At 37.0% G+C, this 16,096-nt stretch overlaps 2 protein-coding genes across 61 annotated transcripts in view; both read right to left on the bottom strand.

Moving 5' to 3' along the window:
- git2b (G protein-coupled receptor kinase interacting ArfGAP 2b) overlaps window positions 1-6,270 on the bottom strand; it is a 35,337-nt gene extending 29,067 nt beyond the window's left edge. For 9 of the 11 annotated variants that reach the window (XR_015500499.1, XR_015500496.1, XR_015500503.1 and 6 more), the window contains exons 1-2: window positions 6,103-6,270; window positions 2,780-2,913 (exon numbers count right to left, since the gene is read on the bottom strand). Coding sequence is in view for 2 of the 11 variants with exons in the window: in NM_001080188.2 (NP_001073657.2) it covers window positions 2,780-2,913; window positions 6,103-6,154 (186 nt within the window). In the remaining 9 variants the exon portion in view is untranslated. The remainder of the gene's footprint in view (window positions 1-2,779; window positions 2,914-6,102) is intronic. The other 2 variants (NM_001080188.2, NM_001362634.1) reach the window with 1 other exon arrangement.
- Window positions 6,271-12,485: 6,215 nt separating this feature from the next.
- gramd1ba (GRAM domain containing 1Ba) overlaps window positions 12,486-16,096 on the bottom strand; it is a 168,734-nt gene continuing 165,123 nt past the window's right edge. For all 50 annotated transcript variants that reach the window (XR_015501501.1, XR_015501498.1, XR_015501499.1 and 47 more), the window contains one exon: window positions 12,486-15,874. Coding sequence is in view for 40 of the 50 variants with exons in the window: in XM_087271324.1 (XP_087127450.1) it covers window positions 15,785-15,874 (90 nt within the window). In the remaining 10 variants the exon portion in view is untranslated. The remainder of the gene's footprint in view (window positions 15,875-16,096) is intronic.

Below are 16,096 nucleotides of genomic sequence, written 5' to 3'. Positions count from 1 at the left end.
GAATGTTAAATGAACACTTCTTTTTTTCTTCATTTAATTTTACAATTTAGTGTTGTCGTGATACTGGAATTCAGAACCAAAATGTTAAAACATCTATTTCCAGCTAGCTTTTGAGCGCTGTTGAGCACCTTTTTAAACACCACTGATTTGCCATTGTGTTCACAGGCTCAACAGAAAGGACTGTGATTGGCCAGGAATGTCATTGGTTCACTGAACTCACCACTGTTTACCAAGTACAACTAAAATGGAGCGTTTTAAAGTCGCGAAGATCAGCTGGTCTGTCTATGAGCTGACATATGAGCAATCTGCTGATGAATCGACTGAACTTCACGGCTTTGAAACGCTCCAGTGTCCCTGTATCTGTGGTTACACTCAGTAAACAGCGGTGAGTTCGGTGAACCGATGAACTTCACTGCCAATCACAGTCATTTCTGTTGAGCAGGTGAACAATAGCAAATTTAATAACGTGCTCAACGGCACTCAAATGTTAGCAGGAAATGGACGTTTTTTTATTTTTCAGAACCGATTGGTACCGAATTCCAGTATCGTGACAACCCTACTACAATTCAAAAGGATAGCTCACCCCAAAAATGAAAAATTTCTTACCATTCAGGGCTCAACGATAAGGACTGCCTGATGGCCTGGGGCCAGCTCGTGAGACGCTCGGGACAGTAGACAGGATCATTACTGGCCTGATTGGCTTACATCACTGAAGTTTAATTTGCCTGCGACTATTTGTCGTGCAAATACAGTCTTAGAATTGAGAAACAGTTTGGATTTTTAAGCCTTCAAATGCTACCTTCTCTGTGATGTCCTAAGCACTATATTACTTTTTGGTTCCTCTTATCTGATTGGATGTTGTGAGCACGTTATTTTTTTCCATAACAACCAGTACAGCGAAGAGACGGCAACTTCAAATGATGATGCTAAAAGAAAAGGTTTGCTTTTAACTTCTTTGAAGCACATTGCGAGGGTACACCACGACAAAAAAAAAAAAAAAAAAAAAGAGATGATGTTTTGTACAGTTTGCCATCAGTTTGGCAGGTCAGCTACTTTTGTTTTGCAATAAAATACCTGCAAATTTTCCATACCGCTACTTTTGTTTGCATAACACTTTGAATTTTGCTCATTATAAATTAATTAACATTTTTATAATATTTAGATTCTAGATTCACAAAAATTTTTTTTTTAATTTGTGGCTAAGAAATAGCTATTAATTAATTTATTTTTTGGTTGGCCCAGTGAAAATATTGGCAGGGCAAGTAAAAATCTGAACCACTGGTCCGATCGGGCCATTAGAAAAAATCCTAAACGTTAAATCCTGCCATTTACTCAACTTATATGACTTTCTTTTTTCTAAGCAAGACAAAGCAAGATATTTTAAAGAAATGAGCCATCGACATCTGTTGTAGGATCTACAAATACTCTGGAAATAGAAGGCTTCTGCTTTCCAACATTTTTCAGAGTATAATCCTTTGTATTCAACAGAAGAAAGAAACTCAAACAGGGTTTGGAACAAGTGGAGGATGAGTAAATGATGGCTGAATGAACATTTTTGAGTGAACTATCCCTTTGGAGTTTTTTTTTTTAATTGAGGAACAAAAATTTATTAAATAAAAAATATGAAAATAAAATAAAAACAATATAATGTGCCCTAAGCGGTTATTCAGACAGCACGAATGTTTACATTAAAAAATGTATGTAGCACAATAGAAAAAAATACTAATATGGGGGGCTTGGTTTTATTATGATAGGATGGCATACAATGAGGTGAGGATGGGATTGAGAAAAGTTGGGACAACCTCGGGACACTATATGTTGGGCACAATGAGCACTAGGCTATCAGCACTAACTACTGTATGTAAATAATACACAAGCACTGATGTTATATTTTTAGACAATTTTAATCATCTTAATTTAGAGATATTGAGATATAAGAATTATTGAAAAACTCTTATTTCTGAAATTAGATCTGATTTATTTAGGACCAGGGGCGTAACTTCCACTGAGTACCCACCTCTCTAAACCTTGTTTGTGTCAGGAAAAAAATTAATTAACTGCAGTGAATTAATGTTTGTGTGAAGGTGTTTCCCAGTGCTGGGTTACAGTTGGAAGGGCATCCGCTGCTAAAACATATGCCAGTGTAATTGGTGGTTCATTCCACTGTTGTGACCCCAGATGAATCAGGGAATATGCCGAAGAATAGTGAGTGAATGCATTAAGCTGCAACTTATATTACAAAATAGTGATTCAGCACACAGTCATTAAGTTTCTTTCTTTCCTATTTCACATTTTCAATTAGCGAGTTAGACTAAGTTAGTTGGATTGTTCAATCTGAGAAAGCTTGTTTAACCTGCCTATTTTTTCCCCAATTTCCCGACTAGTCTGCCTACTTCTCAAACCAAAGTTACACAAGACTCTCATAGTTTGCACTATGATTGACCACTTCATGCATGCTGCACACTCAGAGCAGAACTTCCTTTAACCAGAGGGTTAATAAGGAGAATGATGCATGTCACAACTATGTTTTGCACTAGTCATGCTTTAAAAATATAAACCTTGAATCATTCTGAAGTATAAAAACACTACAGAGTGTGATGCTTGCTTCAAATAAACAATAAAGAAAAACAGAAAACAATAGGAAGCTGATAAAGGAAACTACACAGACCACCGCAGTCTATTTCTGCGTAAGGAACTGAGACACAATGCTCTGCTTCCTTGTAATGAAGCTCAGGAAATATGCATTGCAAAGTGGCTCTCCATCAGAGCGGCTCTTTACCTGTAGCTGAGAGGACGGCCAGGAGGTTTGGGTCAAATGTCGGACCTGAGAGCTGTGTCGACCCAGACCTCGGTGAATACTGCAGCATTCATCACAGATCAGAACACCGCGGTTGATCGAGGCCCAGCGGGAATCTGAGGAAGAGAAAGAAGTTGTGAAAATGTGTTGCACAACGCAGCTACAAATTCCCCTCAAAAGACAAACCCTGACATCTCGTTTTTTAGTTGTTGTTCTTCCTTGTACACCAAACGGCATTTGGCATTTATGAGAGTTGGCGCAAAGTGTTTGACAAATGCATTGGCAGACGTCGAGACATCATATTATATCATGTATATATATATGCTTCACACACATAGCCTACTTGGGCAAAAGTATATTAACGGCCGCCCAAGTGTATTTAGTGACACCTTTTTTTTGGGGGGGGGGGGGGACTTTCATAATTTCAAAATTCCGTCCGGCCTGAGTTCTCGTAAAATATCAACTTCACTTTCTAACGCCCAATTCACACGAGGCGTCAGCGTCAACGCTTCCCATTCACTTTGAATGGGTGAAGTCAGGCGTTGCCGAACTGCATTGTGGATCCGTCGGTGACACTTCAGAGGCTTTGCCAAACTTTTTAAGCATGGAAGCGTCAGCCAATCGGATCGCTGTATGCAAATACACCAGCTAGACAGTGGCCTATTGCTGACTGGATTTCATTGGCCGACGCTGCTTTGACGATCACGTTAGCCTATAGGGGTGGGCAAACTCGGTCCTGGAGGGCCAGTGTCCTGCAAAGTTTAGCTCCAACTCTAATCAAAAACACCTGAACATGCCAATCAGTGTCTTCAAGATCACTAGAAATCTATAAGCAGGTGTGTTTGATTAGAGTTGGAGTTAAACTGTGCAGGACACCGGCCCTCCAGGACCGAGTTTGCCCATCCCTGCGTTAGCCCCAACTTGAGACAAGCCTTCAGTCAAGCGTTGACGCTGAAGCCCTGTGTGAATGTGAAGCTCGTATGCATTTTTGTATAACCTCTTTACTTAAGCATTCTTTCACCTGGCTTCGCAACTGACTGTTTAATATTCTGACGGTATGATAACCTTGGACAAAAGTATCACGGTTTCGCGGTATTGTGATTTTTGCTCTAATATATGCTCTTTTTAAATGTCTGGGTAAAAAACATAAAGATTCTCCCTTTTGAACACAATAGATTTTATTTTGAGAAACATTTAAAATATTTTGGAACTGGAAACATGACGGGCTAAATTAATTATTGACTTCTGCTGTCTTCATTTGTTTTGAAAACAGATTTTTGTTACAATTTAAAACAGCATCTTTGGATATATTTTCTGCTGAAGATACCGTTGTCCTAAAAAAATATTTTTTAAAAAATTATTAATTTTTTTTTCATTATACAAATACCTTAGAAACTGTTTTGTAGGAAATGTTGACTGTTTTAAAACCTTGACTTTTACAAACCCTGGTATACCTAGAAAACAGTTCTAACACGCACAGTCACGAGAGAAACATTACATAATTGTCTTTTTTAATCTAAGACCAAATGACTGTTCTAAACAGGCTGCAAAATGCATGTACAGCATTAGTAAAGGTTAATCAAGGCATTTGCCTTATTTTAAAAAAAAATCTACAGCTTTAAATAACTTTGAATCTATTCTGACATGTACCTGAATTTCTGTATGTAAATTGAAAATTGAAGTCGTCATCCTAAATTTGATTCTATTCAAAAAAATTTTAAAAATTATATATATTTAAAATTGTATATTATTTTGTATAATTTTGAACATTTTATGCAGATGCAATCCCCTACAAAATCATCCAATCGATGTTATACCGTAAATCAAGTCATCAGGTGAAATTATGGTCACATAATCGCAATATAGATCACAGAAAAAACAAATATTGCAATGTCAGTTTTTTCCAATATTTGTGCTTAACAGAAGAAAGAAACTCTTACAGGTTTAATACCACATGAGGGAGAATAAATGAGGTAAATTTAATTTATAACCTTTAAAACTCTCCTCTTTAAATGGAGTCTTTTAATATCATCAAATTATTCTTGGTATATCACATTTTGGTATCCAAGTAAGTGACATTTTAAAGAATTCTGTAAATTATGGTAAAAATTTATGTATTTTGGCAAAAAAATAAAATAAAACACTTTTACATATTTTTTTACACTGATAATAGGACTCTGTTGTACACATTTTCATATTTTAGATCAATCTTAAAAACTGCATGACAACATGATGATAACTATGATCATTAAAGCATTGCTGCTGTTATAAAAGCAACTGACACACACAACTTTTATGAATTTCTTTCTTCTTTTGGACACAAAAGAAGATTTTTCAGAAGAATATTGTGGGGAAAGAGCAGCCATGATGTTTATAGTTGGAACCAAACAAACTAAAAATCAAGGGCTGCAGCTTTCCGTACATTGACAATGTCATGGTAAAAACGAGACAATACATACTGTTCACTAAAATAAAATTAACAAATAAATATCTATTTCCCTATAGTGACTAAAATACCACTAAAATGCTACTAATGTGAATTGCACAAGGAATATATTTTATTCCTATATTTTTATGTTATATACTATGAAATCAATGGCTGTTGGCTTCCAACACTCTTGAATATACCCAAGAAACATAGGAAACAAACTAATGACATAATTTTAGGGTGAACAAGCCCTTAAACATGCTATTTGTGTAACCCAGATGTTTACAGATAATGCTTCATACATTGACATTTTCACAGTAAAGACATGACAGTACATACGGTTTAGTTACTAAAAAAAATTAAGGAATAAATATCTATATTCCTATACTGACAAAAAATACCACTGTAATGCTACTACTGTGAATTGCACGAGTAATATATTGGTCATCATCATATTTTATTGTTATTACATGATAACAAATGGGCTAACATGTTTTGTTTCATTACCATTACAGCTAATTATATTTTTGTAAGGGTTTGGTTCTTCTTTTGACTAAGATAATGGGCTGGATAATGTACAAATTATTAGATGAATCTGAATATAAAATGAGTTGTTACACCGGAGGGCCTGGACATCATCACCATCACCATCATCAGTTAGCGGGTAACGTTATTTTCCATTGGGAATATGAGGACTGTCATTTAACCGCGTTCTGTTCCACACAAATCTCCGTGTAAATACAGTGTTTTCGTGATAATAACGCGAGAATAAACCCAGGTAAATAGAGTTCATAAGCATCACTCTGAATAAAAGCCAGCTGGACCTCATCAGCTCTGTGTGTTTGCGTTTGTTTGCTGATTGTTTTGTTAGTCTTACCGGGCGCGCTGCAGTCTGCGCAGATCTCTCGGTTACGCGCTCTGATGGACATCGTGCAGCTGCGTTAAACGATCATCAAAAACATTAATGTGATTAACGCATTAATGAGCGAGAGATACAGATGTTGGGAGGACGTGTTTCCCTTGTTCCTCCTTTTTTTCTGACGCCTTTTTTGACTTCCTGGAAGAGGAGGAGATCGCAGTCAGGGGCGGGTTTTCTTCAGCACGACACACCGCGCTACTGCAGGCGAGCGACGCGAAGCGAACGCGTTTGTTAACAGCTGACCAATAGCGGGCTGAATATTAGCGTCGCGCAGTGTTAGCGTTTTCTTAAAGGGGCAGTTTACCCTAAATTCGATGTTAATCTACTCACCCTCAGGCCCTTCCTAAACTAAACGACTTTCTTGTATCAGGGGAGTATTAATGAAGATTATTTGAGCAGAAATTGAGTTAAAGAAATAAATATAAAGTAAAATGACAACACCAGTCGTGGGTGACACTATCGCCTCACAGCAAGAAGGTTGTTGGTTCGATTTCTGTGTGGAGTTTATATGTTCTCCCGTGTTGGCGTGGGTTTTATCCAGGTGCTACGGTTTCCCCCAAAGACATGTTGTATAGGTGAATTGAATAAACTATGTGAAGTTTATTTATAAACTAATTTTGAGAGGATCCCGTGCTTATGATTGCTTGCGGCTGGTCCTGCATTATTCAATTTATGATTCACCCATCAGACAAGTCCCATATAACAGCCATCTTCGTTTTCAAGAATCCCCTCTTCCACTCCTACTCCTAAATAAAGGTACGAGAGCTGTCACTGGGGTGGTACCTTTTCAAAAGGTACACATTTATACTTAAACATTATTCATCAAACCAGAGACTTTTATACATTCCAAAGTCAAGGCTGAAATGCAGGGGTGACCGGGCTTTCGCAGTAGCTGGTCCTACTTTGTGGAACGCTCTGCCCCTCTGTATTAGGTCTATATCATCGCTGTCTGTTTTTAAATCTAGGTTGAAAACTTACCTTTTTGATTTGCCATTTTATTAGTAAGAATTGTTTGTTTTTAGCTATAATAACTATTAGTGAGATTTGGTTGTTTTTACCTAAATTAACTATTTGTGAGAATTGTTTGTTTTAGCTATAATTTTATACCTGTTCTTTGTGATTTATTGTTCAGCACATTGGTCAACCTTTGGTTGTGTTTAATAGTGCTATATAAATAAAATTGACATTGACATTGACATCGACTTAAGGGTCCATATAGGTACCTCAAAAGTATACATTAGTACCTAAAAATTTAAGAGGAACACTTTTGTACTTTTTTGGTACTATTATGTACCCTTGTGGTTTTTTATGGACCTTTAAGGTACAGATTTGTAACTTTTGAAAAGGTACCACCCCAGTGACAGCTCACCTACCTTTATTTCTGAGAGTGTAGCAGTATTATATTTTCAAAGATACTATGAAGCATGCTGGGATGTGTTTTTATTATTATTATTTTGAGTGATTTTTGTTTGTTGTGCTGCTTACTAATTAATACAGGACTGATACAGTTGTTAAACCTTAAATGATTGGCACAATGTCACTTTAATAAACTGTTTAAAATTAATATTTGCACATAAGATATGGGGGAAAATAAAAAAAAATATTTTTTTTGGGGGGGGGGGGGGGCATCCTTTTATTCCAATAATGGCCTCATATCTAGGCATAACAATTTCATTTTTACAAAATGCTTTGTTTTACACATAGTTTCATCATCTGTTTTCATCAATAAGCAACCGCTCTTTGTTCTGCTCAACACTTATGTGGGTCATCTCCTGAGTCTCGGAGGAATTATACTCAGAAAAGATGAGATTAATTGGAGCATTTAAGATAAAGAGCCCTAGAGATGTCCAAACAGAGCATGTCTATAAATGAGCAATTACTGCGGTTTAGCTTTTACTTCGGAATTCCTCTTCTAGATCGTAAATTGCATGTTAATATATACAGTTAGAATTATTACTAGAGGTTAGAATTATTAGCCCCCCCTTTGAACTTTCTTTTCTTTTTAAAATATTTCCTAAATGATGTTTAACAGAGCAAGGACATTTTCACAGTATGTCTGATAATATTTTTTCTTCTGTGAAAGTCTTATTTGTTTAATTTCAGCTACAATAAATAGAAGTGTATTTTTTAACACTATTTTAAGGTCAATATTATTAGCCCCTTTAAGCTATATTTTTTTTGATAGTCTACAGAACAAACCATCATTATACTGTAACTAATGACCCTAACCTGCCCAGTTAACCTAGTTAAGCCTTTAAATGTCACTTTAAGCTGTATAGAAGTGTCTTGAAGAACATCTAGTCTAATATGATTTACTGTCATCATGGCAAAGATAAAATAAATCAGTTATTAGAAATGAGTTATTAAAACTATTATGATTAGAAATGTGTTGAAAAAATCTGCTCTCTGTTAAGCAGAAATTGGGGAAAAATAAACAGGGGGCTAATGATTCAGGGGGGCTAATAATTCTGACTTCAACTTGTAACTCAATGCAGGGACAATCATATGGTCATAAATCCAACCATTGTGTTAAAAAATGTCATTTAAATTTAATTGAAAAAAAAAAAAAAAACTTTACGTTTGACTCAATGTTAAAGTCCAATTGAAATATTTACATTGCTAACTCACATTTGGAGTGGTGCTCCTTCTGGCGTCCAGAGCAACTGCATATTAATACCCTCTCTACTGTTAGTTAGCGTTTCAGAGAATGATGCACAAAAGATAGCCCCGCCCCTACTCAATATTCCATTTCAGTTAGAAGTACATCAACATACCAAACATAAGGGCCAGTTCACACTGTTGCTGACTTTAAGTTATGGCAACCCAGTATTTTGTTGAAGGTATTAATTAAAATAGAGTAAGGCAGTTCCACTTACTGGTATGACATCTCAAATGCACATTTAATTCAGGTAAATGTGAAAACTTTGACATTGGTCTTATTGTTAAAGGGGACCTATTGGGGTTTAAACCGTTTTGCGGCAGCAGGTGCCAAGTAAGCCAGTGGCAACAATAGCCCCTTTCACACATACAGACCTTTCCAGAAAATTACCAGCAATTTTCCAGAAACGTGTCTATGTGTGAACAGACCCTTTTTGAAAATACCGGTTCCGGCTATTTTCTGGCAAAAGAAGTCCACAATGAGCCTGGGTTGAAATAGGTCTCCTTTAAAGGCTATTATGTAGAGTAATGCTAATCAATTGTACTTGCAGTATCTGCTAACAGCGACAAGAGGACAATAAACACTAATTCAAGCATTCAAATAATGAAACAACAAAATTATTTTCTTCTCCCACACTATAATGTATGATTATTATCAATTATGATGAAGGTAATAACACGAGCCAGACAATTTAAATATCTTTTGAATACTTTTATTCATTCCGCCTATTTCTTAACAACACAAATGTAGTTATATAGATATTTTTTGTTTTCTGAAAGTTTCTCATGGATCCCACAGAGCGGCCAGCGCATGTAGGATGTGCACTGTACACAACATATACATACATTGCAGTATACTCGTGTGTGTGTGTGTGTGTGTGTGTGTGTGTGTGTGTTTATATATATACTTTTTATAAAGAAATTTTAAATAGTTTAATAAAAAACCTTTGCAATTACATTACATATTTCCAAAATAAAAATAACCCGGTTTGTGTTTTGCTCTTGTTATTGACATGACATATGAACTTCCCATCCGTCTGCACCATAACAGTCACGGCCAATGAAAATCAACCCTCCTGTTTGAAGAACTCTTCTGAAAATAACACTTTAAAAACCAGCAGATCATGACCAAATGAAGGATCAGCTAGTAAATACATTCTCACAGACGGTTCATGTGGAGCACTTACACACTCTACTTGAACACACATTGCACATTTAATACTGCATATCAGTTTAATGACTATGAAGATGAAGAGTCCTGGATTTGTGTTTAGGAACGCAATCGTGACTCAATCCGTACAGTAAGTGACTCGCTTGTATATAAACAGAGCACGTTTTTGTCATCTAACATTTCCCGGTTCCCCCTTTTGGACTGTTGCTTAAGCACAAGAACAAAAAAATGATCATCCAAGATCCAGATTGAACAGACTTGTAGTGATCACAATAGACCATATTTCATTCATCATTCACATGTTGGTTTGATGCCAGATGCTGAAACTGAATTTAAAGTAATGTACGTTGATTCCAGAATCAACATCAATAAGAAACTAACACTGAGTTGAAAATTAAGTGGAAGATTCCAGAAAGCCTTCAAATTTACAAATCATAATCGTCATTAGATGGGTTTCTCTAGTCATGAGAGGGCATTTGCATGAGAAGAACCTATTTGGAAATCTGATATATGGCCGTGTGTGAACATATTTGAAGTTGTAGCTAATATATTTAACTACATATGTACATATTTGCAATTCCAATAGTTGAAAAAAAAAAAGTAAACGGACATTTGAATTTTTTTTTTTTTTTTATGTATGCTATATATGTACGGTGTAGAATTTAAATCAAACTACGCTAATCAACACATACATAAAACACATACAGTTGAAGTCAGAATTATTAGCACCCTTATTAGCACACTGTGGGAAATTTTTTTCTTCTTTTTTAAATATTTCCCAAATGATGTTAAACAGATTCAGGAAATTTTCACAGTATGTCTGATAATATTTTTTCTTCTGGAGAAAGTCTTATTTGTTTTATTTCGACTAGAATAAAAGCAGCTATTTTATTTTTTTATATACCATTTTAAGTTCAAAATTATCAGCCCCTTTAAGCAATTTTTTTGATTGTCCACAGAACAAACCATTGTTATACAATAACTTGCCTAATTCCCCTAACCTGCCTAGTTAACCTAATTAAGCCTTTAAATGTCACTTTAAGCTGCATAGAAGTGTCTTGAAAAATATCTAGTCAAATATTATTTACTGTCATCATGGCAAAGATTAAATAAATCAGTTATTAGAAATGAGTTATTAAAACTATTATGTTTAGAAAAGTGTTGAAAAAATATGCTCTCTGTTAAGCAGAAATTAGGGGGGAAAATACACAGTGGGCTAATAATTCAGAAGGGCTAATAATTTTAACTTTAACTGAGTACATTAAGACCTTTTTAGGATCTTTTTAATGGACAAAGTCAATGCAAATTTGCAATCGAAGGCGAATTACGAATGAGGTGAAATAAGTGTCGCATTTGCCGCAAACTCACTGTGTTAACCAATTAGAGAAGAGAAAACTGCGTCCAAGCTGATGTCATGAGGTAAAAACTCTGGTTTTGGTGGCCACTCGATCACACTGTTACTCAAGTTTCTGTAAATCTTCACCCTGGCCCTTTTGTTTGAGAAAGTTTCAGTTTCAATTAGCTGATACTGCATTTTTGTGTTGACGAATCATTAAATTACATAAAAAAAAACTGTTCTGAAAATACTGTGTTCATGTCCTAAGACCTTTTAAGACCTGCGGAAACCCTAATTTTGCATATATGACATATAGTTTATATTTGTGAAATCCAAACATGAACTTACATTCATTTACTCATTCATTCATTTTCCTTCGGCTTAGTCTCTATTTCACAGATTGCCAGGTCGGAATGAACCGCCAACTATTCCAGCATATGCTTTACACAGCGAATGTTCTTCCAGCCACAACCTAGTACTGGAAAACACCCATACACACTCATTTACACCCACTCATACACTTTACAATTTCGTTCATCCAATTGGGTAGGCTAAATTGTCTGTAGTGTATGAGTGTGTGTGGATGTTTCCCAGAGATGGGTTGCGGCTGGAAGGGCATCCGCTGCGTAAAAACGTGATGGATAAGTTGGCAGTTCATTTCGCTGTGGCGACTCCGGATTAATAAAGTGACTAAGCCGACAAGAAAATGAATGAATGAATGAATGAATGAATGTAGCTCTGTGGTCCTGCGAGACACATTTCATTCGTCCGTATGTTCACACATGTAGCGGAATGAGAATAATGCTTGTGTTGATTTGTAATTTGCCATATATCAGATTTCTCAGCCTGATCTCATGAGGAAACGTAACTATTTTACGTTTTGTCAGTTTGGTGGCTAATTCGTTTGAGTTTGTACGAGTGAACTGAAAATGTACGATTTAAAAAAGGAGGTGTGGCACCAAACCCCACCCCTAAATCCAACCTCCATTGGGGGATGAGCAAATTGTACTAAATTGTACAAATGAGATATTATAAATTCATATGAATCAGCCACTAAATAAAAAGTTATGAATTGGTGTGAGATATATATATATATATATATATATATATATATATAAATATATATAAAACACAACATTGCATCTGGCATCTCAAGATGTTACAGCTAATTTGACCTTTTTCATGAGGCTGAACATTTATTACGCCGACAAATATTCTGATCACTTTTTCTTTGTAAATTCAAGCATAACCTGGATTGTTCACAGTCTAAACACACAAACAAACAAACAAACAAACATAAACAACTGCTGATCTCATAACAATCAATTCCACGTTCGACTCTTTCTTAAATAACATGAGCCGTGTGCATTTCTCACCTGTCCAGCAGCTGGTTTCAGCATCAAAACACAAAGACAACATACAACATGGAAAACAAAAAAAGTGAACGGCTTTTAAATCAAAGCTTGGCAATGTGAAGTGGTTTGCAGCCCGCAGGGTATAACTGACCCCTGAGGGAAAACAAAAACACATTCTTGTTACAATAAGTCATTCACAAATAAATAGATGCTGTTGGCTGGGGTTGACCGCTGATAGACCACAACCATTACCGCGTGAGAGGATTGGTTGACCACAGGCTTGATGGACGCATCCCAATTTCCATACTATTAGCGTTAGCAGAGCGCTGGTGTATTTTTGTGGGAAGTTAGCATCACCAAGTTTTCTTAACAAAAACCCAGTGAATTTTCTATAGGCTTTTTGATTATGACAGATGATAAGATTGCTAATGTGATTTAAATAAATAAATAAACAACTTACATGAAGCATAAAAGCAGCAGCCTAAAGTAAAGAGCTAAAGATTGGCCATAAACAAACTACACACAGTTCTGTGTAGTACAATTTAGCCACTTATTAGTAACTACCCAAAAAAAATAAAGATTTTAATATTCATTCATTCATATGCCTTCGGCTTAGTCTCTTATTTATCAGGGGTCACCACAGTGGAATGAACCGCCAACTATTCCAGCATATGTTTTACACAGCGGATGCTCTTCCAGCCGCAACCCAGTACCGGGAAACACCCATACACACTCACATTTACACAAACACTCATACACTTCCGTCAATTTAGTTTACTCAATTCCCCTATAGTGCATGTCTTTGGACTGTGGGTGAAACCAGAGCACCCGGAGGAAACCCACGAATACACTGGGAGAACATTCAAACTCCACACAGAAATGCCTACTGACCCCGCTGGGACTAGAACCAGCAACCTTCTTGCTGTGAGGCAACAGTGCTAACCACTGAGCCACCGCCGGCTTTAATATAGTTACGATAAATATATTAATATGTTAAGCTTGTGTTAAGCACAAAAAATATGTCTGGCTTAGACTAAACACCCATTTTAAAAAGGCCACAGATTTTGAGATGATGAAACTCGCTCTATAAGAATAAATTAGCACACTATTAGTTGAGTCAATGTTGCTGTGTTAAGCTGAGAGCACCACAGCATTTCAGAGAAATCAACTTTTTTAGGGCCAGGACACACCAAGCCAATGGTTGGCCATTAGGCTTCATCTGTCCAGCTAGTTTTGTTAAGTTTAGCTAGTTTTGTTGTTTGTAGTTAAAGCTAGCTGGCTACGATAGGACTATCCTGGTAAAATACAGGATATATAAATGCATTAAGGCTGATTTATACTTCTGTGTCTTTGCAAATGATTTAGCACTGGGAGTGTGAGGTATTTCCCTTGTACAGTCAAACCGATCTGCTTCTACTTTGTTTTAAATTTAACAAATTACTTTGACTTCTTCATAATCACAGATAATTTAGAAACTTGTTTGAGTTTATTACGTCTGAGAGATGACTGCAAATTCACTACACATCTATACTGATACATTCACACTACAAGCGACTCACAGCAGCAAAGCGACAAGCAGAGAACAGAGTGAGCTACTTCCCGCGTCCTCCGTCTACACAAGCGACAACGACCATTGGGGACCAGGTGGGCGTGGGGAGCGACGCAACAAAGTTGAGAATCATTCAGCTTTATGCAAATGTACGGCGGCTTTGAGCGACAGCCATTTGGAGCACCAGTGGAGCTCACGTGATCCTCTCTCTGCTCATTTAGAGGCTTGTTGTATTCGTGCTGTATAGATGCAGCCCTGCGTTTGCAGCAGATCGCCACCCAGAGCGATCGGCAGCTACCAAGTCACTGCTAGTCTTAATGAGGCATAAAACGTTGCACGTCAGTTATATGCAAATTGACGTATGATGTAATCTGGCAACATTTAGCGACTTTTCTGACAGAGCTTAGCGCCTTTTCATTGAAATTAGTTGGCATCACTGGTGTTTACAAGTGTCGAGTCTCATGAAGGAGCTCCGGATGGAAACTTTTGTTTTGTGTTTACAGCATGATTAAAGTTGTTGCACGTCCGCTGGTTCCTGCCTCAGAATGAGCAAGTTTTAGCTACCTGTACATTAAGGTAGCGTTCAGAAAAAACTAACACCTGAGAAAAAACTCAACACAGAGGAACACCTACTCCCAGCTAGGTTTTGGAAGTGTTATTGCAGAGCAACACAAACAGCATGCAGAAGTATATATGCACAACTATGTGCAAAACATGCACTGTGGGTCACGCCGATGACTTGACGCAGAAATATAAACCAGGCTTTAGCATGCTCTGAAAGGCTGCGTGCTCAAAATGGAGTATTCATGTCTTAAACTATAGTTTATAAGTATGTACTTATTTATTTGCATAGTAGTATGGAAACTAGAATGCGGCCAAGCTGCTCAGTAGACGCTTCTACCATCACACTTCAGTAACTCTGGCTCTTTTACCACTCCGAATCAACCAATCAGAGGAAGTACTTCCTCCGAAGAGCGGAGGATAAACCAGTTGCATATAGTTTGATGCACCATGGCGCAAGCTATCAAGGATCTAGCCTCGATTCTCCATGGAAGCCTGTTACAAATTAACTCTGGCAACAAATATAGCTCTACATAGAAATCATATAGTTAATATCATTCAATTTCACTTTTTTATAAATAAATATGTATATGTCCACGTAACACTTGTTGATAGCGACTTCATCTTTTCTTTATGTGGTCCCAGACTCCAAAAGGTTTAAAAAAACAAAACAAAAAAAGGGATGCTTAGGAGTTCCAACATCCTCTCGAGTTTTCCAAGTGTTTAAACCAGAGAGTCTGTGTCCGTTTTGCAGAGACAGTTCAATAGTTTTGGTTTGTTGTTGTTGTTTGTTTAGCCCTGGGTGAAAAGACGAGATTTTCACAATTGCGGGACTCAGATTGCGTTCCTTCGCTTTTCGGCTCTCTCATCGCACTGATTATTCTGGAGGATCCAGAAAGTGAGGACGTTCAGTGTGTGACGTCAGAACCGTTGACTTACCGAGCCCCGTCTGCCCGGCTCAGCTCATCTGAACGTGTACATGTAGATTTGCTGACCCGGGATTCTGTTCGTCAGTGATAGTGACTTCTTCTTTCTTCACTGTCTGAATCATAGTCTCTCAACCCGATACCTTTCTGCAGCTTCATTAGAGACTCCCTCATCTGCAAACACACAGACACATCTTTAAAATGCTGTAGGGATTGCGGATCTGAAAGGTTTAATTCTCACACATATGACTTGCTTGGTTTGGGACTTGTGGAGATACACATCGATGGATTTACTCTTCAGTGTTTGGACTTTGAGCAGTGAAAATCAAACCACACAGAACTCTGAAAACTCTGAAAACTGAACTTCCAATTTCAGTTTCAATTTACTAGAGCTTC

Source organism: Danio rerio, chromosome 10, assembly GCF_052040795.2.
Source record: "Danio rerio strain M-AB ecotype USA chromosome 10, GRCz13ab, whole genome shotgun sequence".
Taxonomy (NCBI): domain Eukaryota; kingdom Metazoa; phylum Chordata; class Actinopteri; order Cypriniformes; family Danionidae; genus Danio; species Danio rerio.
This window is presented reverse-complemented; position numbering and strand designations above follow the sequence as displayed.